Here is a 25,083-nt window from a genome sequence, read left to right on the forward strand (position 1 = left end):
TCCGCAACGGGAGAGGCCACAACAGTGAGAGGCCCGCGTACCGCAAAAAAACAAAAAAACCATGATTTAAACTATTCATTAAACTTAGTAGCCTTTTTCTTCAACAGCCACTAAGCAAAATTTAACCTTCCAAAATAATCACAGTATCTTGACCTTGGGCAAGATACTTAACCTTTCTGTGCTTTTCTCATTTGTAATATAGTATCTATTCCAGAAGGTTGATATCCTAGTGGAAGACAGGTAGTAGTGCGCTTAGAATAGGAACACATATTAAGAGCTGTGAAAATATTAGCTATTATTAGCATGACTGTCTCCAGGACACCTCTCTTTTTTTGAATACTCATGTTGTAATCAGCTCTTCTTTAACAGATAGTCGTTGAATCTATATTGGTTCTGAGCTTTAAGGACGTTGGTGAGAAAATGCTAGAGATGGTACATGTTCCATATAGTGTTAGGGAGATAAAGTGACTTTCTACAAATTTTTTTACTCTTCAGTGAATATATTTAAGATAATTTATATTTATTAAACCTTGAGGACTTAAGGACATGGGGAGGGGGAAGGGTAAGCTGGCACAAAGTGAGAGAGTGACATTGACATATATACACTACCAAATGTAAAATAGATAGCTAGTGGGAAGCAGCCACAAAGCACAGGGAGATCAGCCCGGTGCTTTGTGACCTCCTAGAGGAGTGGGATAGGGAGGGTGGGAGGGAGACACAAGAGAGAGGGGATATGGGGATATAAGTATATGTATAGCTGATTCACTTTGTTATACAGCAGAAACTAACACAGCAATGTAAAGCAATTATACTCCAATAAAGATGTTAAAAAAAACATAACAAAAACAAACCAAAAAACCCTTGATTTCTTTTGCAAAATTTTTAAACTGATTTGCATGTTGGACAATTAAATATAGTGAAGCTTATTAACCAGGATGATTTCCACTCTATAATCCTATCTATTGGCAAGTGACTGTTTTGGTGAATTGCGTTCTGTCAGCAGTTCTCTCATTTTTTAATCCAAGAGAGAAACTGATAACTCAAGAGCTCAGTAATCATTTATGAGCTGTTGCATCCTGATTAAAAGTAAGGATTAAGGGCTTCCCTGGTGGCGCAGTGGTTGAGAGTCTGCCTGCCGATGCAGGGGACACGGGTTCGTGCCCCGGTCCAGGAAGATCCCACATGCCGCGGAGCGGCTGGGCCCGTGAGCCATGGCCGCTGAGCCTGCACGTCCGGAGCCTGTGCTCCGCAAAGGGAGGCCACAACAGTGAGAGGCCCGCGTACCGCAAAAAAAAAAAAAAATAAATAAAAGTAAGGATTAAAATTAGGGGCAGTATTGGGTACACATAAAGGTATTAAAATGATTAAATTTCTTAGGGAAAAAACCCTGTAACTCTAATGGCAAAAGGCGATATAATTTCATTGTCATTCCTAGGAACCTTCCTCATGTGTTCTTGACAAACATTTTTCACCTTTTTATTGTACTTACATATTTTATTTTATAAATTAATACTTTATAAAGTTTCTTATCCATAATAATTTTGCTTTTTACCACTGTTATCACTATTATTATTGATGTTATATAGAATAAGATTTTATTTATATAAAATGCCCTCAATTTTTGACTTTGGGCTCAGCCTTTTCCCTATTCCCACTCCAGACAAAGTTCTAACATCTTCTGGGTAGGCTTAATACTACTAGCTTTATTACAGAATCATTAAACCATTTTTTTAAGTGGGAAAAATTTCCCAAGATCATCCTTTGCTACAAAAAGCAAATAACATAGGTGAAGTAAAAGCCATATTTCTAACCGTGTAATTCATATGTAAACATGTAATTCAGGCCTAATGGCAGCTTTTGAAGACATGTTCTACCAAAGCAAACCTGTAGAAGTGAAGTACAAATGAGAATTATAGACACTGTTTAGAGATGGGAGGGACAAATTAAAATTTAAGCTTAGGACTATGAAATCTTCTAGGCAAATTTTATTGATTTTGAACAGTGTTTATTATGTCTTTAAGAAGAAGAAATTCCAAGGGGATTGTCTTTAAACAGTTCTCATTGCTGGTCTAGGGAGAATTCAAGTTATTGACTCTCTTATTTCCCTTTCGTACATAGAGTCATCTCCTTTAAGGAATAGAAGAGATGAGGACCTGGACTTACATGGTGTCGTTCAGAAGTAGTAGGGTACTAATTAGCTGGAACTAAGTTTTCTAAGATGGCTTTTTATTGCCTTTCATCTTCTCTAGATTTTCTTTTCTCCTTAGAAACCCCAATTTGTGGAAGAACCTACATGTTGGGTAATAATGAGTTCTCCTTGGAGTATGTAGCGATAGTTGTCTTATCCATTATACAACTTACTACTTCTTTCCTCTTTCTTCCCCTAACTATCCTGGCTGGTTTGGATAATGGCACAGGAAGCAGATATTGTGAGGTAGTTAGTGCATCAGTTAATGGAGCCACATCAGTCATGTATTCATTCTCCCACCTGTACTAGGACTTCCATTTACTCAGTCCTATTTCTTTTGACTGGCTGTTCCCCGGGCCCTATATTTTGCCTGACCTATATGGTTAACCCATGTAAATACTGTCTTATCACCATCCTAGACTTCCGTGTCTCTTTGATCTGTGCTAATCCTCATTCTGGATTCCTCCTGCTTTCGGGGGTCTCTGATTTTTTTCCCTGGTCATGAAATCCTGCTGGATGATGATGTGATATGTGCAGTTATAACCTGTTAGCAGACTGTGCTGTGTGGCTTGAACTGGACTTTGGCCAGTTGCCCAGTAATTCTTTTAATTTCATACTGATTTCAGCTTCCAGATAGCACCTATTCCAGCCCTTCTTCCCAAACCCTTAATCCCAATTTTATCCCTTCAATTCTCTTTTTTTATATATATATAAATTTATTTATTTTATTTTTGGCCGCGTTGGGTCTAAGTTGCTGCGCGCGGGCTTTCTCTAGTTGCGGTGCGCGGGCTTCTCATTGCGGTGGCTTCTCTTTGTTTTGGAGCGTGGGCTCTAGGTGCGCGGGCTTCAGGAGTTGTGGCTTGCGGGCTCTAGAGTGCAGGCTCAGCAGCTGAGGTGCACGGGCTTAGTTGCTCCGCGGCACGTGGGATCTTCCCAGACCAGGGCTCGAACCCGTGTCCCCTGCATTGGCAGGCGGATTCCCAACCACTGCACCACCAGGGAAGCCCCTCAATTCTCTTTTAATATATGCTTTTGTTTTTCTAAGTTCTACTCTTTCAAATGTGTTTCAAAAGTTCTACTCTTTCATTTATAGCTACTCTAGCTCCAACTTCTTATGCCTTTACATTAATCCTTTCATTTTTTTTCCCCCTTTTGGGTTGAAGAAAGAGCCGTGCTTTTTAAAACCTCCTTAAATGTAACTCTTCCACCTGCAGCTTTGATCCCATCTCATTTCTACTCTTGACAAAGGGAGAGGGAGAAAGATATAATCCTGAGAGAAGAAAAGAGTAAGTGCAGAGAAAGGAAGGGAGGGAATAGGAAGAAGGGAAAAGGTGGGGTTACATGAGATAGTAGAGGGGAAAGGGAAAGAGGGGAGAAGGGGAAAGAGCAGAGGGGCAGGGGAATGAGGTTGGAATACGCAGGATCATTCATTCTTATCTACAGAATGAGGGCTGGGCTTGATGATTCTTCAGGTCAGTTGTGGCCACACACATTTCATAATTCTATTTCTTCTCAACCCTCATCCTACTACACTTACCAGTGTCTCCTAAGCTCCCCTCCGCCATGCCTTTCTCAGTGTCTTCACTTGGAACTGTACCCTCCCTTGCCCTGTTTCACCACCTTTCCATCCTAGAAACAAACATTCTTGGTCCACTTTGTGTCCCTGAAGGGCCTGTACTATTTGGTATATACTTCACTTTTAGCCCTTGCATCATACCTGTAGGATTATTTTCCTATAGCCTCTCCATCTCTAGAAAGTAAATTTCGTAGAGACAATGGCCTTGTTTCATTCATCTCTGCACCACCTGCTCTCTAGCACAGCACCCTAAATGGTAGGTTCCTGGTAAATGTTTATTGGATCAAGTGTATTAGGTAGTCTTATTCTCCCGTCTAGTACAAGGGCCTTGTTAACAGTTTTCTTCCTTTTTCTATTCATTCTTGAGTAGTTGCTATGTGCTGGGTACTGTTCCAAACCTTGGGATACTTTGGTGAACATAACAGTTAAAATCCTTGCTTTCACAGAGCTTACATACTTGTGTACATCATAGAAAAAAGTAAATTAATTTACAGCAATTTCAGATGATGTTAAGTGTTGTGAAAAAACATAAAAGGTTCACAGAAGAATACCAGGTGTCAACGGGCAAATGTGGAGTGACTACTAATGTTGGAAAGTCAGCATTTTGTAACCATCCTAGTAAAGATTAGATGGGGCAAAGGTCATCAATGAATGCTAAATATAGAGAGAAATTTTAATGAAGAGCAGGATATTTGCATGGTCTTAAAGTATCGCCTCATAAATTGGTTCATTTAGTAGAAAGGGAAAACATAGGACAGTACCCAGAATGGATGATCAAAATTAGTATCGCCATAGAGGAACAAATGAATACTGTGTGCCTCCGGATGGGATATCTGAGCACATAACCTGAATGTAGTCACGGGGAAATATCACACCAATCTAAAACATGGGGAAGAAGTTAACAATTGTGAATCTGGGTAAGTGAAATATAGGTGTTCTTTATACTATTCTTGTAATTTTTCTCCAAGTATGAAATTCTTTCCAAATAAAAAGCAAAACATTTTTAAAAGGTATTGCTTTATTTATTTTAAAAATAATGTCTATGTCAATTTGTATTAATATTTCCACTAGTATCAGTTTAAAAGAACATAAAGTAAGGTGATGAATAGTGAAGGAAGCAAAGTAAGTGGTTTGTTCCTTTAGATCATGTGGTTAGGGAAGTCCTCTCTGTAGGAATGACATTTCCATATAGAATGAAGGGAAGGAGAAATCTTGCAAACATTTGGGGAAGAGTATTTCATCTAGAAAAAGTAGGAAGAATGAAGGTATTAAGGTGGGAATGAACTTGTTGTGCCCAAGGAACAGCAAGAAGGCCAGTGTGGCTGGAGGGGAGTGTGCAAGGGAGCTGTGGTAGGAAATGAGATAGGAGATGTAGGCAGATCGTGCGGAGCCCTGCAGACTCTGGAAAGGAATTTGGATTTCATTCTGAGTGTGATGAAAAGCCTATGGAGGATTTGAGCTGGGGAATGACAAACTCTAATTTACATTTTTAAAAGGTTCCCCCTGGCTTTTAGGTGGAGAACAGACCATAGGGAGACAGTCGTGGAAGCAGGGAGATCAGCTGGAAGACCGTTGCAGTATTACACATGAGAGGTGATGGTGGCTTGTACCCCAGTGGAGGTGTCACAGTGGTCAGGTTCAGGCTATGTACTGATGGCATATACCTGATAAAGCTGAGGAATAACGTTATTTCAAAAATTACTTATTAAAGCAGATTAGATGTGGAATGTAATTGAAAGCAGAGTCAAGGATTAATTACTCCTAGATTTCTGGTCTGAAACTTACTGGGCAAATGATAGTGCCATTTATTAAGATTAGGAAGACTGAGGAAGGATGTGTTCACGTGTTCAGCCTCAGTTTTTAGGGTGGGAAGAGTCAATGAAAATAATCTGGATAGTGCAGCAAATGCAAATTGGGAAACCTGAGTTGTGTCTCAAGTACCACAGTAATTTTCACAATTCCACAGATACATGCCTTCTCTTTTAAGAAACCAAATTTTTTATTATGAAAGTACGAAACAAAACAGGTTTACTTAATTATAAAATATGTTCAAATACGTACATGAAAACTGCTCTTATTTTCAGAGTTTCTTTGATGGGCCCCTTATTCATCACCTAAGACTAGTGATTACAAATATAAGGCTTTCTTGTGGGGGGTGGGGTGTGTGTGTGTTTTTTTCCCCCTAAATATTTATTTATTTATTTATTTGGCTGTGCCAGGTTTTAGTTGCAGCATGCGGACTCTTAGTTGTGGCATGCAGGATCGAGTTCCCTGACCAGGGATCAAACCTGGGCCCGCTGCATTGGAAGTGTGGAGTCTTAACTGCTGGACCACCAGGGAAGTCCGTTGGGTGTGTTTTTAAATTAGTAGTAAATGCAGAGGCCCAAGTTGTGCTGGGATTTCCAATGGAAAAAGATGCAGTTACCTGTGAATCATTTTAAGCTAGAATGCTATTTACTATCTTTTAAAATAGCAGAACAAACAACTCTGTTGTGGAATATATACCTACAAAGTGTTTAAGTGATGTTACTGCCAAAAGTTATCTTAAAATCTAATTGTTAATCTCTGTTATATTGTCAACTTAAGATGGACAGGTACTTTTTAGTGTGATGAGACTCAGGTAGTAAGGTTATGGAGAACACTGGCACTTTTTTCCTGTGAATATAATTGCAATAATGCTGTCCCATCTAATAAAGTCAGAAAAAAATCACATAGGTAGAAATGTAGTTCCGAAAGTCTGTGATGACTGCCTTCGTGTTATTCTGCCTGCATTAAAACAAATCAGACTTAGGAAGTCATGGAAATATTATGTTGGATATTTTCTAATTACTGTGTCAGCCTGATAAATCATTTTCTAAATTTGCCAATTTCTTGAAATAGCTTAACCTATGTTCATAACACTTTACAGGAAGCAGCATAAAATTTCTATGTCGCCATATATTTCTCTTAGTGTCACAAAAATATATATTGTATAAATGAAATGTTTTTCTTTGGCAAAAAGGCCTGTACACCAAACTACAGTTAATGAATACAAGAATTAGAAAGCAAAACTTCGTTTAGTCTGAGGAAAAACAATTCTTTAAACTGTAACCACATGGCCGTTTCTTGTTTGCATCAACTCTGGGTGACTGTTATTGTCTTCTGTGAATTCTCTGGGGCAGGGGCCTGACTTTGTTGAATGAGCCAATTGTTTTCCTTTGTGTTGCCCATCTAGTAAGTTCCCATCTGGTTTGTATCAGACTGTTTTCACAGCCAACAACTGCTGCCTTCTCTATATCCTGACACTTCAGGGCCCCATGCTATCAAAGCATGCTGCGATGGCCTTGCTGGCAGGGCTCATACAGCTGTGCCTCACAGCTTGGAACTATTACCCAGAGTAATGGTAACATAGAACTTGGACTGGCCCTTATTCCCATTGGTGTCGTGTGTACACTGAGCAGAAATTCCCCCTTGCCTGCCTGCCCCCTCACCCCGAAACTTACTAGTCAACAGAAAGTCTTTAAAGCTCTAATTTTAGGATATGGAATAGTGTTGTTCTTATTTTCTAGTGGCTTCCTGTATTTGAAAGCTCATTTTTCATTCTTTCATTCTTTTTCAAAAGTTACCAGGTCTGGCCTTGAGGGAAGTGAACTGGTCACTATGTCACATTTAATTTTTGTTTCCAAATTTAGTTAGGAATGACTAGATATGGCAAAATCCACTGTAGAGACTACACAAATAATACAGTGTATTTTTAGCGATAGTCACAGGCCAGAACTTGAGAGAGGTTTTCATATTAGAATTTCCATCTCAGAAAATGGATTTTCTGTGTGTAAATTATAGAAGCTCTTAGATTCAAACTGTTAAGTAACTATATTAGGGACCTACTGTGCCTTCAGCTTTGTTAGCTATCAAATATCATTTATAAGAATGTGATAATAGTGACCTTCTATATCAATCTGTGGCCTCACGTAATTAAAGTTATATGAATTACTATTGAGTAAGAGTTATAGTTGAGTTTAACTGTAGTTATGATATCATTGCTTTATAGACATAAACTGAAGCAGCAAGCATTTTTTTGATCCAAAATAAGGAATTAAGTGGCTTTTACAGGATGTATTAATATTTTTTTTAATATTTATTTATTTGGTTGGCCTGGGTCTTAGTTGCGGCAGGCAGGTTCCTTAGTTGTGGCTTGCCAGCCCCTTAGTTGTGACATGTGAACTCTTAACTGCGGCATATATGTGGGATCTAGTTCCCTGACCAGAGATCGAACCCGGGCCCCCTCCATTGGGAGCTCAGAGTCTTATCCACTGCACCACCAGGGAAGTCCCAGAATGTGTTAATATTTTAGAAATGCTTTTAGAAATGCCTTCAAGATTAGTTAAACTGAGATTGGTTTGTGCTTTCAATTAAATTGAGTGGGTGATTGTTGTGAACATCAAGCATCCTAAGTAGTAAGTCAAACTAGACTTGTGAGAGTCAAACTAAAGCAACAGCGACAAAAGCAAAAACTCACCTTCTGCTTCTGAATAATTTCAGCTTACAGGTTTTTCAAGATTTTAAGAAAAGAAATAGGAAGGAATTTGTCTTTAGTCAGCAGTGTGGCCTGCTGCTGATGTTAACTTGATGTGAAAGCCTACCTAGTACTGTTAGTTATTTGGCATTTTCATTCATTGGAAAAACAGTTAAAAACTATAAGGGAATAATCTTTTAATTGATGAAACTAACCTATTGGTTTTTTTTCAACCTCAAGTTTTTCTGGAAGTATAATATACATACAGAAAAGTACACATAAGTGTACAGCTGAAAGAATTTTCGAAAATGAGCACACTTGTAAAACCCATACGTAGCTCAAGAAACAGAATATTGCCAGCACCCCCAAAGCCCCTCACGTTCCCTTTCAGACACAGCTTCCACCTCCGAAAGGATAACCACTATTCTCACTTCTAGCAGCATAGATTAGTTCTCTTGTTTTTGTACTTTAAATAAATAAAATCATACAGAATGTATGGCTTCTTTCACAAGGCAAACCTATTGTAATTTTTAAGATTCTTTTAGTTTTCAAACCATTATGGCATGTTTTTATAAAGAATTATCTGAGAGGAATTTGTTTTAGTAGCTGTGTCATAGGCTGTTCAACCAACAGGAAGCACCTTGTAGATAAAGTTGTCTACTAAAACATCGTCTCTCCGTTCTCAACCACGTTTTAATGCTGGAATGTCTCTCTAGACATTCCTGCCCCTGAAAGGCAGGAACTCTCTTTGTCATTACACTACACAGCAATACATTCAAGCACTTAAATGGTTTTTAATGAGCCTTAATAATTGAGTGTACATTATTCAAATAAATCATGGTTTGCATTCAGGTTAGGTGGGTCATCTATTTTCTGAATTACCAATCAGTTTCCTGGCATTTGAATATAAGCTTTTATGCTGCCAAGATACTATTTCTGAAAATCCTATTATTGACGAGAGTTGTATACCTATTAGATATGCAGCCAATGAGTAACTTATTTGTTTCAAAAGTGTTAACTTCTTCTATATATATTTAACTACTTTAATAATATTCCCTTTTTTGTTCCTTCAGTGAACTCAAATTAGTAGAAAAGCACCAGCTATTCTGAATGCTACTAATTTTAGATTTCTCCTTAGTAGATTCGTTTCAAATTCTGTATGTCACTCATTTAAAAACTCTTGTTTTGGGGGTTAAAAAAATTCATGTTTTGGAAGCCTTCATCTTTATATCCTTGTTTTGCAGTTAACAGTCCTGTAGTACTATATGGTTTTCTTAAATACATAAAGAATTCGTTTAAAACAACAATATAATGATTTACAGATTTAAGTATTGCTATACTAGTGATTCTTACTAAAGATAGTATTACAGAGCAGAAGATAAATTTTCAACCGAAAATAAAATTTTTTAAAATACAAGAGTAGAACATAAAGCCCAGGTTCCTAGCCTTTTAAATACCACTTTTTGAAATACAACGTGGTTACTTTCAAATTGGCACCATATAGCTACAAGATTTTGAATGACCATTTAAAATAAGTTAAAGTACTGAAATACAGTGAGTGTTTGGAAGAAGCATAGCGTACAAGTGGTACAATCCCAGTACCATTGGTGTGCCCTCATTTAAACCTTTTTCAGCAGTTTCCCTGCTTTCCCAGCCTTGGATTCTATTTCCAAATCTAAGATCATTTGTTTTTATTTTGTGGTACTTTTAAACATTTAAATAAAGGTTAACACGTTTGCATTTTGTGGTAAAGGTAAAAGGATAAATTATATTCATAGGTAATTTATGACTCAATTTTTTTTTTTTTTTTTGTGGTACGCGGGCCTCTCACCGCTGTGGCCCCTCCCGCTGCGGAGCACAGGTTCCGGACGCGCAGGCTCAGCAGCCAAACCCGTGTCCCCTGCATCGGCAGGCGGACTCTCAACCACTGCGCCACCAGGGAAGCCCTATGACTCAATTTTTAGTCAATATTATCCACTCAGAAATTCCACAGAAATGTTAATAGAAATTTATGGATAAAATATTTAGAAATTTTCTCTTCTCATTCTTTCACTTAAATACCAATGAGTATTACGTTTGCTCAATTTTGAACAGCGGGATGAGGAAGTGTAAGAACCAACAAACTTGATAAGCAGTTTTCAAAGCACATTGGCCATGGTATAAGTTGTGTTTGCTACCTTAATCCTCACCTGCAGAGCACAGTATTCACACTTCCAGTAAACCCTATCACCAGCAAGTGACAATTATGAGGCAGCTACAGGAAAAAATGAGAATAGTCAACTCTGATATTGACATGGTGGGCTTTTTTTTTTTTTTTTTTAACCATTAGGAGAAATCATTGTAGAAATAAAGATTCTCCCCCAGTTTTGGTACAGGAGAGTTTTGTTTATGGTTATAATAACAGCAATGACAATATGTAATAGCTGCCATCTATGTTTACTTCCTTTATGTGATGCACTCTGCTAAGATCCTTAATCAATCCAATTAGGTAGGTAATGTCATCTCATTTCATATTTGAGAAAGCTGAGACTCAGAGAGGTTACATATTTTGCCCAAGGTTACACAGCTAATAAATGATAGAGCTAGGAGTCAAACCAAGTCCAATTCTGAAATCAGAGGCTATGCTCTTCAACATACTATATATTTCCTTCCTTGACAATTTTTTAAAAAGTAGAACAGATAATTTCTGATTATTCTTACAGGTCTCAATATCTGAAGATACATCTTGGTAGAAGAGTATGAAAATGTTGGGTGGTGGGGAAAGAACTGTTTACTATGGGTTTTTAGTTCCTACTACTAATTTGTGACATTGATTTCTTTGTCAGTGAACCTTCCTGAATCACGATTTCTTTAGTAAGGATAAGATCATCTCTGAGATCCCTTACAGTTCTACTGCTGTAATATGTGATCTTAAACCAAAAGTCTCCCTGTCAAAATATATTTTGAAAAGATTGCCTTAATGAGATCAATTTTTTGTCAGTTGGAAAAAGTTAGAAAATAATCATAGGTTAAATAATAATACAACTACCATTTATTGAGTGCCTCTGTAGGCACTGCTCTAAGTTATTTACATATACTGTTCCGGTTTATGATCATAAGAAACCTATGAGCTAGAAGAGGAAATAGAAGCACAAAGTGGTGATACTTCACGGAGTGTGGTATTTCTCCCAGGTCTCACAGTGGTTGGCACTGTGATTTGCATTCAGGTAGTTTAGCTTCTAAGTCTGTGCTTTTAGCCTCGAGCTTACAGCCATCTCTCTAATAAGAGTGTCTGGTTGTTATTTACTTGCCAAAAAATTTTTTTATCTTGCATACCACGGTATAGAATGAACGGAAAAAAAGGATTTTTTTCTAGATATCTATAAAAGATCATAGAGTATTATATCCATTCCATATAAAGTTTTCAGAAACATTGGTCAGCTGGATATTTCTTGAACAACTGTATACAAAGAACTGAAGTAGACATCTTAGGGAAACTGAAGAAAGATAATGGAGGGAACCATTTATTTTCTTGTCCTTTAAGGAAATCTGGCATTGCAGTAATTTTACTTCAGCCTATGAAGTGGCTTATTGGAGACATTCCTTTAAATAAATAACAGATTTTATATGTTATTTTAATTTAGACAATTTTAATAATAATGTAGCTTTTTGTTGGCTATAAAGAGATGACTAACATTTACTTGGTTTGGACTAATGAAATAGTTGGGTTTTTTTTAGTTAAAATTCATTTTTTAATAAAGCAAAAATAAGCTGCTTTTGAAAGTTTCAAGAAAATGTTTTTATTAAGCAAAGGACCTGAATATTAGAGAAAACAGTCTCCATTTTTTATTGAAAAAAAATGGAGTGTATAAAATTCCCATTTAGTTATTATGAATTTAGAAGAGTGTTCCATTGTAGCAGCAACTCCCTTTGGGAGATACATCCCCTTTGGAGTATGAGCCTGTCAGAATAGAAGGGAGCCCTTGTTGGTTCGAGAAAGCCCCAGAGTGATTCAGACTTTCCCTTCTCCTACCCCAACCCTCTGTTGAAAATCACTGGTTTAAAAAAGGTATCACAGCTCTTTTTTCCAAAGTATCCAGGTACACTATTTAGCACCTTCTTTATTAATTTTTTATTTTTATTTTTATTTTTTTGGCTGCCTTGGGTCTTCATTGCTGCACGCACACTTTCTCTAGTTGTGGTGAGCAGGAGCTACTCTTTGTTGTGGTGCGCACGCTTCTCATTGCGGTGGCTTCTCTTGTTGCAGAGCACAGGTTCTAGGTGCGTGGGATTCAGTAGTTGCAACACTCAGGCTCAGTAGTTGTGGTACACGGGCCCTAGAGCATGTGTACTTCAGTAGTTGCTGTGTGTGGGCTTAGTAGTTGTGGCTTGCGGGCTCTAGAGTGCAGGCTCAGTAGTTGTGGTGCACGGGCTTAGTTGCTTCATGGCGTGTGGGATCTTCCCGGACCAGGGATCGAACTCGTGTCCCCCTGCATTGGCAGGAGGATTCTTAACCACTGTGCCACCAGGGAAGTCCTCCAGTTTAAGAGGATTGAGACAATGTCTTACTCTTTGTGGCCTTCACAATACCTAGTATAATGATGGACACATAAAAGGTATTTAAAAAAATTTTTTTAATTGAACCCTAGCTAGACCTAAGGTAGGTTTTCTTTTTCTTTGTCTTAGTTTCCACCCAGTTTTGTTTAGTCTGAAAGGGATGCTGTTGCTTATATCTTACTATAATACAGTAGATTAGTTTGAATTCTGGGGTTCCAGGCAACCACCTCAGAGAAGACTGCCGTTTAATTTACTTGCTACAAACAAATGGTTCTTCAGTGGAGGGGGCCTCTGCGGTGGTACTGATACCTCTGCTTCCATGTTTGTACTGTAGGTGCTATATAGAATCTGAAAGGTGCCTAGCAGTAACTTCTCTCACTGCTAACGCTCAGAAACTTAAAGGCAGAGGGGGAAGTGAATGTAGATAGTATCTAATAGTAACATCATAGTAAGCACTTTTAATGCTTTTAAAGATTTAAAAAATGTATTTAAAGATTTTTTTTTAGAAACTATCAAAGTCAGATGCTCAATTTGGGTCAATTTTCAGATTATTGGTGTATAAGTAATTTGTATTCGCCTACAAATTTACCCTTATAAAACTATATTTTCTTCTAAAATTATACTTTTCAAGCTTTAATTTTTCTTCATTGATCTGTATTGCCTTTAAGTTTTTTATTGAAGTATAGTTGATGTACAATATTATATGTTACAGGTGTACAATATAGTGATTTACAATTTTTAAAGGTAATACTGTATTTATAGCTATTATAAAATATTGGCTATATTCCTTGTGTTGTAAAATATACCCTTGTAGCTTATTTTATACATAATAGGTTGTACCTCAGCAGATGAATGGATAAAAAAGATGTGGTGTACACACACACACACACACACACACACACACACACACACACAGAGCGGAATACTACTCAGCCATAAAAAAAGAATGAAATTTTGCCATTTGCAACCACATGGATGGACTTGGAGGGTATTATGCTAAGTGAAATAAGTCAGACAGGGAAAGACAAATACTGTATGATATGACTTATATGTGGAATCTAAAAAATGCAACAAACTTGTGAATATAATGAAAAAGAAACAGACTCACAGATACAGAGAACAAACTAGTGGTTACCGTTGGGGAGAAGGGAGGGGCAATATAGGTGTAGGGGATTAAGAGGTACAAACTGTTATGCATTTAATTTTTTAACATTTAAATATGTGTTTCCTACAGTGTAACTACAATAGTTTAACATGAATGTTTGTCACCAGTGGGAATTTATTGCTTGGCTTAGTGAACTATGTAATGCTTAAAATCACTTTAATTTAATTATCTTCTTTTAAATCCACCTGAAATTTTCGTGAAATAAAGGAAGCTTGAGAGATGACTGATTTTTTTCTTAGAGAAAATCAAAAAATACTGATTATACCATACTGTAAATCATTCTGAATAACAGTAGTTATTAACAGTAACTGACTATATTTCAGAGCATAGGTTAACAGCATGCCATCAACTGGGGCATATGCCTTAGGCACCGAGGGTATCTTTTTGGCCTGAGAACTATATGTACCACAGGTTTCTCTCTTCAGTTATTTAACTTTTCTCGGCTTTATAATTCTCTAGCTATAAAAAGAGTTTTTCCCCAGCCTATTTCATTTTAATATTAAAATTTGGCTTTGGTTTAACAGGGTAGTGTTCTTCTGTGCTCCCTGACAACTTTACTGGTTTTTTCACATGGATTGTGTTGGGCAATATGCCCCAGGCTGGCCTAGGGAGAAGGGAAATTCTAAACTTCTTTTTATAATGATTAAATCCTTAAGTAAGAGAATCTGTGAAAACTTTTAGCCTTGGAAGAAATGGCCCATGAATTTCTCTTATTAAATACAAATAATTATGCAAATTCTTTCATGATCCTTGGTTTCCACCTTTCCCTAATCTTCGATGCATAAAGATAATAATCTATTAGGTAAAGTATTATTCTATTGGCGGTCATTAAAATTCAGCTGTTTAACTTCCTTCTTTATATTAAGGCCACAAGGTCAGGCTTCTGTTTGCCTGGTTTTATGAAAGTAACTGTGGGAGTGCATTTGGTTTGTGGGTTGTTGTTGTTTTTTTTTTTTAATAGCAGGAATGAATCATGATTATTTCTATGCTTAACTGATTTTCTTATGAAAAAAAATTTTTAAACTGTAGCTTCACCAGGTGATATGGATCGGACACAAATTGAGCCCAATCTGTACCTCGCATCCGTATTTACAGGTAAGATTTTTTACTTTAAAAGTTTCAGATTTTTTTCATTTCCTTCTTTCTTTCTCTCATAATAATCAACACAGTAGAGAAAATAATTCCAATTTTTTATTCTTTTAAAATATCTATAAACTCACCCCAGGTATAGAACTCCCTTCATGCACTAAACTCAACTCTCCAAAAGTTAGGAGACAAAAAAAAATCTATCATTTACTTTTGGAAAGTTTATAAAATGTTGAATTAAAAGGCTGCAGGTGTGGTATTCAGAGCACTGAGGCTAGTACTCGAGATAATTCCATCTGGGGGAGGTTATTTGTTGGGACAGGACACTGTTTAAACTTTGAAGTCAGTTTTAAACAAAGTGAAGCAGCTGGAACCTGGCATAAGAAGAAACAAATCTTTCACATTAACTATTGCTTTTTGGAGAAAAAAAGATTTGGACTTGTTTTTACAGGTGCCAATACATTTATTCTTCCTATAGGAACTGCTGTAGTTTTATCTTAAATTATAAATTTTAAAATAAGCATTTGTCAACTCACTTAAAAAACAGAAGCAATAGTAAACTTAAAAAATGTAATAGGGTGTATATTTCTAAAACACATTTTGGGATGAGACTATAGTAACATTTTAAATCTTTTAAACATGAAAGTAAGGAAAGAAATGTTTAATACTGACTAATTCTGTAAAGCAGAGGCAAATCTCATTTTACATACTATATACTTAACATCAAATGACCAGGCATCTTCTTCATCAAGGCTTGTAGTATTTGTTCTCTAGCACTGAAGCTATGATGTTGCAAAATCTGTCGGGCTGGGTTAAGTATGCGAGGAGAATTGAATACAGCAGGATAGTTGAGCAGCTGCTTAAACAAGGAATTTAAGCAAGAGTAGTTGAACCCAGGGTGGACAGGAAAAAATGCTTCAAGAACTCAGTAAAACACAGCTGAAATACTGTAACATTTTCATAGACAGCTGGGAAGCAACTGTGTTGCTGGAACTCAGGGTTGATTTTAAAGACTGGATCTGGTCAGCATGAGTCTAAGCAAGCTGGTAGCCATAAGGAACCACAGACTCTTTAGGTAGAAACAAATCAGTTTGGTTCAGCAATCATTTTAAGGCCTAGCATTAGTCGCAGCCCACGCTCTTAAGGAATATATTGTCCAGTGGAAGTGACAGACACATAAATAATTACAGTGCAGTCTCCTAAATGCTGCAGTAGCATTGCCTTCAGAGAATAAGGCATCCGCAGTTAACAGGAGAGGAACCCCTGTATTTCACCACTACGGCTGGGAAAACAACTCAGAGAGTGTAATTCATCTGCACATGTTCTTGAGTATTCAGGGTCCACAGACCCCTTAGAGATGTTGATAGCTATGACTACCTGCCTCCCTTCCAAACTGTACTTATATGAAAATAATTTGCATATGGTTTCAGGGTATTCACAGATAGATCCCGGGTCACCCATCCATGGACTCTGGATTCAGATCCTTCGGGTACTTGATTAAAGATTATTACCTTTGTTTCCTTTTTAATTTTATTTTTAAATGTGCAGTGTATAAGAAACTCATCTTGATCTGCATGTAGAAATACCCAAATCCAGGCAATTTAAAGTCACCATACTATCTATTCATCAACTCATAGAAGAATCCCATAAGTTTATGTGGCTTATGCCATGTGCAGTTACTGAATCTGAGTGAGAAGTGTGCGGTGCTGCATTCTTCTGTGAAGTTACTGAGGAATTTTTTACTTCTTTTCTCTGCTTGCCTCATGTTGTTTTAGGAGAGAATGCTTTGTTTGGATTCCTCTCAGTTTGCAAATAACAGAGACATAATAATGGGTTACCAACTGTTTGAAGATTAGAGTCAGAATCTAAAACCTGCTGATGAAATGGATTATCTAAACCTAAAAAGCTTTTAGAAAGTTTTGTATATGTATTTTTAAAAATACACGTGTGATATACAGGCAAATTCTTAAATGGACATAAAAAATCCTGTATTATTACTTTATTACTTAGAATAAATTAGTTTTAGATTTTCTGTTCCTTAGTCTTACAATCAAAGAACAGAAAACAAAATTTCTTTATGAATTTTAAATATTTTTAAAGCAAAAAAAATTGAATTTCAAATGTCTAAAGAGTTTTACAAATACGACTTAGGATGCTTCAAATACATGGTCTCGCTCAGTGACATCTCCCGCTTCATTGCACGCCAGGTTAAATGACGTACTGCCTACCCACAGAATCAAGGAATAGTCTCCCTTTTTAAAAAACAAATCTGAAAACAGCTGTTGAAACAATTACATCATAGAGTAATGACATAACTGTGGAAAGTTAAAAAGTCAAACTTTGAAAGCATCAAACTACATTTAATATAGGTATAAAATTTATGTTTGCTTTAATGATGATTTACTAAGGTATTATGTCTTTTCTTTAAAAACAAATTAAACTCTGTGAGGACCATAACTGGATATGAATGTGACTCTTTTTGCCTGCTAACAGTGATGCTTTTGAAACAAAGTTTCCAGTCTAAAAAGTTCTCTTTTAAAGCTCTAAAACTGTGACTGTTTAGCTTGTGTAAATGAGCGCTTCAAAAAACCTTTCCAAAATGTACGTTAACAAACACCTTTAGATAAGGTGATGCATTTTATTGATATAACTCATTGATTAAAACTCAGTTACTAGAGTTAAAAGTAGCATAATTATTTGGAGGCCTTCTAAAGCTGTGGGGTTTTTTTCTTAGTGTATTTCAGTGACACATTCTTATCCCTCTCTCCTAAGTCGACTGCCTTTTGCAGCCCACTCTGAGGGTCATTGCCTCTTAGGATAATTTCTTTCCAGTTCCATAAAAGTAAGTGCTAATCGTGTGACTCTTCATTCTTGGGTCTCTTCCTACTTATCTAACACTTCCCTTTTGTGTTCCTCTATTTTCTCTTTATTCACCTTTCTTTGTCCTTCTCTTATTTCTGTCATCATTTATTTTGTTGTCCTCTTTTTCTTCATTGCCTTCCACATCTTTTAAGTCCTAGCTCAACTGCTACTTCCACCTAATTTAAACCAAGTATTCCTCTACATGTTTATCTCCACTAGGTTTTAAGCTTCTTGAAGATGAGGACTATTTCTTTTCACCTGTGTATCTTCTTCTCAACATCATCTTAGCTCCACACATACAGTAGGCTTGTATAGATGTTTAGTTAGTGAGCATATGCTTTTGGAAAAGCCCACTCTGACATCTCTGTGCCTCAGTTACCTTTACCTTGTCTGCCTCCCAGAATTACTGTTACGATGAGATAAGATGATGGGCAAAAGATCTTTGCAAAATTTTAATTGCTATATAAATCTAAGGCAGTAACTGCAAGAAATAGCATAACTTTACAATAATTGAATTTAATATGTTCCTTGAGATTTGGAAACTTCTTCAAGGTCCAAAAAAAAAACAGTTATAGCTCTTGTTACATCACTGAACAATTTAATCAGTAATTTAATGTGCAGAGTAGAAAATAAAGGCACATGTAAAGCAGTTTTGTGAAACTGGATAACAGAAAAGAAGAATATCTGGCATCAGTGTAGTTTTTGACAGATATGTAAGTAATGCAAGGAATGGAATTTTTCTTAATCAGGGAAGATAACATTTAATTTTACAGGTTGAAAATTAATTTTGCTCTCAAGCCTTAGTTATATCCTGTGTTGGTTTTTACTTTATTGATGAGGTAAGTTCTGATCTTGGATACTTCTCTTGGTTATTTTGTATATTCTGCATCACGGCTTTGTATTGTCCTATGAAGATTTTTTAAAAGAAGTTCTTACTGTTTCTTTTTTTTTAATTTATTACTTTTTAAAATTTATTTTTATTTTTGGCTGTGTTGGGTCTTTGTTGCTGCGCTCAGGCTTTCTCTAGTTGCAGCAAGCGGGGGCTACTCTTTGTTGCGGTGTGCGGGCTTCTCAGTGCGGTGGCTTCTCTTGTTGCAGAGCATGGGCTCTAGGTGCGTGGGCTTCAGCAGTTGTGGCTTGCGGGCTCTAGAGCACAGGCTCAGTAGTTGTGTCGCACGGGCTTAGTTGCTCCACGGCACGTGGGATCTTCCCGGACCAGGGCTCAAACCCACGTCCCCTGAATTGGCAGGTGGATTCTTAACCACTGCCCCACCAGGGAAGTCCCTTGAATGTTTATTTAATATATATTTTTTCAGCATTTAAAATGTGTTTGGCATCATTCCAGACACAGGGACTACAAGTACTGAATAAACCATAAGTTTATAAACAATAAGTTTCTTAGTTTTAGGTTCTTTTTGTTTTTTTTGTGTGTGTGTGTGTGGTATGCGGGTCTCCCCCTGCTGCGGCCTCTCCCGTTGTGGAGCACAGGCTCCGGACGCGCAGGCCCAGCGGCCATGGCCCACGGGCCCAGCCGCCCCGCGGCATGTGGGATCCTCCCAGACCGGGGCGCGAACCCGGTTCCCCTGCATCGGCAGGCGGACGCGCAACCACCGCGCCACCAGGGAAGCCCTTAGTTTTAGTTTTTATCATATCCTGACAGAGCTAAATTTCAAGTCTTTTCCTATTTAAAATATTTGTTCTATTTAAATTGATATAATAATTGCTTTCTTCTTAAAGGATTATGCTGTTGCATTACAGTTTGTAGTACTGCTATAATTATACGAAATCTTATTTCCCTTTCCTCTTTTATTAAAAATAAATTGATACAAGTAACAAAAAGGAATGGTATATTAAAATAGTCTTTGTTAGACTTCCTAATATGAAAGGAATTTTTCTTTTACAAGTATTTTGATCATCTTGAACAGCTGTGATTGAGTCATCATTGAATCTCCCAAACTGACTACTTTTACTGTGGTCCCTATAAAAACTTGATGGAAAATTTCACTTTATTACTGTGGAAACGATTTTAAAAGTATAAAGGAGTTTTAGAAAAATTACTAGGACTCTTGACTCAGAGATGTCTTTAAGATTATTTAGGATAATTTACTTTTAAGATGCTTATTATTATGTATATATGGTAAGTACATGAAATTTGAAGTGAGGATTTTTGTGGTCTTAAATAGTACCAAGTTGGCATTCTTTATGTTCTTAGGCAATGTGCTTTTTAAACTTAGAGGAGTGAATTAGGGTATACGCAGATAGATATACATATGTAGTCAACTCTGGGTTTTTTTAAACATATTAATGAATTCTTCATTTCAAACTGCCTCCCCGACTTGGTCTTACCTAGCATTTATCATCTGTACCACAGCTTTGGGCACTTGTATACAGTCTTAGTCTATTCAGGCTACTATAACAAAATGCTATAGACTGAGTGGCTTTTAAACAACAGAAATTTATTTCTCACAGTTCTGGAGGCTGGACATCCAGGATCAAGGCACCTCTTCCTGATTCCTCTGTCCTCACATGGTCGAAGGGGCTAGCAAACTCTCTGGGGCCTCTTTCATAAAGGCACTACTCTCATTCATGAGGGCTCCATCCTCATGACGTAAGCACCTCCCAAAGACCACACTTCTTAATACCACCACACTAGGCATTAGGATTTCAACATATGAATTTTGGGGAGACATAAACATTCAGATCATAACATATACTTTTAAAATGTTGTCTCTTAATTGTTCAGGGGTGGGAGTGGAAAGGAGGGTGTATTTTATCTCTGTGACAAGTTCTGAGCACCTTGAGAAAAGAAATTATCGCAAATGCAATCCTTTTTTGATCCCCAGTATTATTTAGGAAAGTTTAAGGCACATAAATACTCAGGTACACTTGTTTAGCTGAAGGAGTTTCTCCTTTTTACAGGTGGTAAAGCAGTTCCACTCTTCACTTCGCAGACATCACCTGCCAAGATGTCCGTGACTCTACCCTCAGTGAACCTGGAGGACTGCTCTCAGTCTCTGAGCATCAGCACTGTCCAGGGGGACACAGAATCCTCAGGAGCAGATACCTTCTGAATGTGAAGTGAGAGCCAGTACAGTATTTGTGCTACTGGTTTTGAGGTCATTCTTCTCTGGCATTAAACTATCTCTCAGACTACTTTGGTCCTTCAACATATTCAGAAAAACAATTTTTAATTTTTTATTAAAATGAAAAGTGTAATTTGGGTATTTAGGTAACATTTTTAAATAAAATAATTTAAATGGATATCATCATGAGTCTGTGTTATTTTTTAGAATCCTGAGGCAGTGTAGAATAGTGGAAAGGGGCTTCCCTGGTGGCGCAGTGGTTGAGAGTCCGCCTGCCGATGCAGGGGACGCGGGTTCGTGCCCCGGTCCTGGAGGATCCCACATGCCGCAGAGTGGCTGGGCCCGTGAGCCATGGCCGCTGAGCCTGCGCGTCCGGAGCCTGTGCTCTGCAACGGGAGAGGCCACAACAGTGAGAGGCCTGAGTACCGAAAAAAAAAAAATAGAATAGTGGAAAGGGCAAAACTTTTGACATCTAAAAATTTATTCTACAGATACAATTATCTGTACTTAGTTATGAAATTAAGTTGCTCAAGGTTATTCATTCCAAATTTTTTATAAGAGCAAATAATTGGAAGCAATCTAATATCTCTCAGTAAGGAACTGATTAAAAAAGTGATAGTACAACTTAATACTAGGTAGCACAAAAAAGAATTTTAAAATGTTTATGTATTGATATGGAATTATCTCTGAGATCTATTGGGGTTTTTTTCATTGATTTTTAAAAATTGAAGTATAGTTGATTTACAATATTATGTCAGTTTCAGGTCCACAGCATAGTGGTTCAGTATTTTTGCAGATTATATTCCATTATAGGTTATTATAAGATACTGGGTGTAATTCCCTGTGCTATACAGTAAATCCTTGTTGCTTATTTATTTTATATATAGTAGTTTGTATCCGTTAATCCCAAACCCCTAATTTGTCCCTCCTCCTTTCCCTCTTCCCTTTGGTTACCACAAGTTTGTTTTCTATGTCTGTGAGTCTGTTTCTCTTTTATATATACATTCATTTGTATTATTTTTTAGATTCCACATATAAGTGGTGTCATACAGCATTTGTTTTTTGTTTGTTTTTTTGTGGTACGTGGGCCTCTCACTGTTGTGGCCTCTCCCGTTGCGGAGCACAGGCTCCGGATGTGCAGGCTCAGCGGCCATGGCTCACGGGCCCAGCCGCTCCGCGGCATGTGGGGTCTTCCCGGACCGGGGCACGAACCCGTGTCCCCTGCGTCGGCAGGCGGATTCTCAACCACTGCGCCACCAGGGAAGCCCCATAATTTGTTTTTGATGTTCACTTACAAGTCTCTGATATACGAAAGCTGCCGAAATGTTTCTAAGTGCTGCTTCGTTTTAAACATTACCCACCCCCCACCCGAGTTTCTGGTTTTCAGGACTTTTTCTGTTTGGGAAAGATGTTTCTTAATTTTAGCAAAAGCATTTTAAATGATTTTAATTATTGTGATTAAAATATTTTTATTCCACCTGCTTCTTTTTTCTTTAATTGAAGTATAGTTGATTTACAGAGTTGTGTTAGTTTCAAGTGTAGAGCAAAGTGATTCAGTTATACTATATACATAGTTTATATATATACTTTATATTCTTTTTCAGATTATTTTCCATTATAGGTTATTATAAGATATTGAATATAGTTCTGTGTGCTATACAGTAGGTCCTTGTTGCTTATCTATTTTATATATAGTAGTGTGTATCTGTTAATCCCAAACTCCTAATTTATCCCTTCCCCACTCACTTTCCCTGTTAGTAACCATAAGTTTGTTTTCTATGTCTTTGAGTCTATTTCTGTTTTGTAAATAAGTTCATTTTGTATCGTTTTTTTTAGATTCCACATATAAATGGTATCATTTTGTCTTTGTCTGACTTACTTCACTTAGTATGATAATCTCTAGGTCCATCCATGTTGCTGCAAATGTCAATATTTCATCTTTTTTATGGCTGAGTAATATTCCATTGTATATACCACACCTTCTTTATCCATTCATCTGTTGATGGACATTTAGGTTACTTCCTTGTCTTGGCTATTGCAAATAGTGCTGCCATGAACATTGGGATGCATGTATCTTTCGAATTAGAGTTTTCATCTTTTCCAGATACATGTCTGGGAGTTGGATTGCTGGATCATATGGTAACTCTATTTTTAGGTTTTCTTTTTTTTTTTTTTGTGGTACGTGGGCCTCTCACTGCTGTGACCTCTCCTGTTGTGGAGCACAGGCTCCGGATGCACAGGCTCAGCGGCCATGGCTCACGGGCCCAGCCGCTCCGTGGCATGTGGGATCCTCCCGGACCGGGGCACGAACCTGCGTCCCCTGCATCGGCAGGCAGACTCTCAACCACTGCACCACCAGGGAAGCCCTATTTTTAGTTTTTTAAGGAACCTCTATACTGTTCTCCATAGTGCCTGCACCAATTTACATTCCCACCAACAATGTAGGATGTTTCCCTTTTCTCCACACCCTCTCCAGCATTTATTATTTGTAGACATTTTGATGATGGCCATTCTGACCGGTGCGAGATGATACCTCATTGTAGTTTTGATTTGCATTTCTCTAGTAATTCGTGATATTGAGCATTTCTTCATGTGCTTATTGGCCATCTGTATGTCTTCTTTGGAGAAATGTCTATTTAGGTCTCCTGCCTATTTTTTGATTGGGTTGTTTGTTTTTTTGATATTGAGCTGCATGAGTTGTTTGTATATTTTGGAAATTAATCCCTTGTTTGTTGCATTGTTTGCAAATATTTTCTCCCATTCTGTAGGTTGTCTTTTCGTTTTGTTTATGGTTTACTTTGCTGTGCAAAGTCTTTTAAGTATAATTAGGTCCCATTTGTTTATTTTTGTTTCTATTTCCATTAGTTTAGGAGATGGATTCAAAAAGATGTTGCTGCAATTTGTGTCAAAGAATGTTCTGCCTATGTTTTCCACTAGGAGTTTTATAGTATCCAGTCTTACATTTAGGTCTTTAATCCATTTTGAGGTTTTTTTTGTGTATGGTGTTAGAGAATGTTTTAATTTCACTCATTTACATGCAGCTGTCCAATTTTCCTCAGCACCACTTATTGGAGAGACTATCTTTTCTCCATTGTATATTCTTGCCTCCTTTGTTATAGATTAATTGACCATAGGTGCATAGGCTTTCTTTCCTGTTCCATTGATTTATATGTCTGTTTTTGTGCCAGTACCATACTGTTTTGACTACGGCAGCTTTGTAGTATAGTCTGAAGACAAGGAGTGTGGTTCCTCCAGCTCCGTTCTTCTTTCTTAAGATTGTTTTGGTTATTCAGGGTCTTTTGTGTTTCCATACAAATTAAATTTTTTTTCTTTTAGTTCTGGGAAGAACTAAAGAAAAAAACTAGGTATTTTATTCTTTTTGATGTGATGGTAAATGAGATTGTTTCCTTAATTTCTCTTTCTGATATTTTGTTGTTAGTGTATAGGAATGCAACAGATTTCTATATGTTAATTTTGTATCCTGAAACTTTACCAAATTCATCGATGAGCTCTAGTAGTTTTCTGGTGGCATCTTTAGGATTTTCTATGTATAGTGTCATGTCATCTGCAAACAGTGACAATTTTATTTCTTCCTTTCCAATTTGGATTTCTTTTATTTCTTTTTCTTCCCTGATTGCTGTGGCTAGGACTTCCAAAACTATGTTGAATGAAAATGACAAGAGTGAGCATTCTTGTCTTGTTCCTGATCTTAGAAGGAATGCTTTCAGCTTTTTACCATTGAGTATGATGTTAACTGTGGATTTGTCATATATGGCCTTTATTATGTTGAGTTATATTCCCTCTATGCCCACTTGAGTTTTTATCGTAAATGGATGTTGAATTTTATTTTTTTATTTTTTTATTTTTTTTTTGCAGTACGCGGGCCTCTCACTGTTGTGGCCTCTCCTGTTGCGGAGCACAGGCTCGGGACACGCAGGCTCAGTGGCCGTGGCTCACACGCCCAGCCGCTCCGCGGCATGTGGGATCCTCCCAGACTGGGGCATGAACCCGTGTCCCCTGCATCAGCAGGCGGACTCTCAACCACTGCGCCACCAGGGAAGCCCCTGGATGTTGAATTTTATCAAAAGTTTT

The 25,083-nt window shown here is 37.4% G+C and overlaps 1 protein-coding gene across 3 annotated transcripts in view; it reads left to right on the forward strand.

Moving 5' to 3' along the window:
- The window catches only part of KIAA0586 (KIAA0586 ortholog), a 104,913-nt gene extending 83,749 nt beyond the window's left edge, over positions 1-21,164 (forward strand). For 2 of the 3 annotated variants that reach the window (XM_028495952.2, XM_007105235.3), the window contains 2 exons: positions 14,990-15,055; positions 20,828-21,164. In XM_028495952.2, coding sequence (XP_028351753.1) covers positions 14,990-15,055; positions 20,828-20,979 — 218 coding nt within the window. In that variant the 3' untranslated portion in view covers positions 20,980-21,164. The other variant, XM_028495953.2, reaches the window with a different exon arrangement.
- Positions 21,165-25,083: the final 3,919 nt, after the last annotated feature.

This window comes from Physeter macrocephalus, chromosome 11 (assembly GCF_002837175.3).
Source record: "Physeter macrocephalus isolate SW-GA chromosome 11, ASM283717v5, whole genome shotgun sequence".
In the NCBI taxonomy this organism is placed as follows: Eukaryota; Metazoa; Chordata; class Mammalia; order Artiodactyla; family Physeteridae; genus Physeter; species Physeter macrocephalus.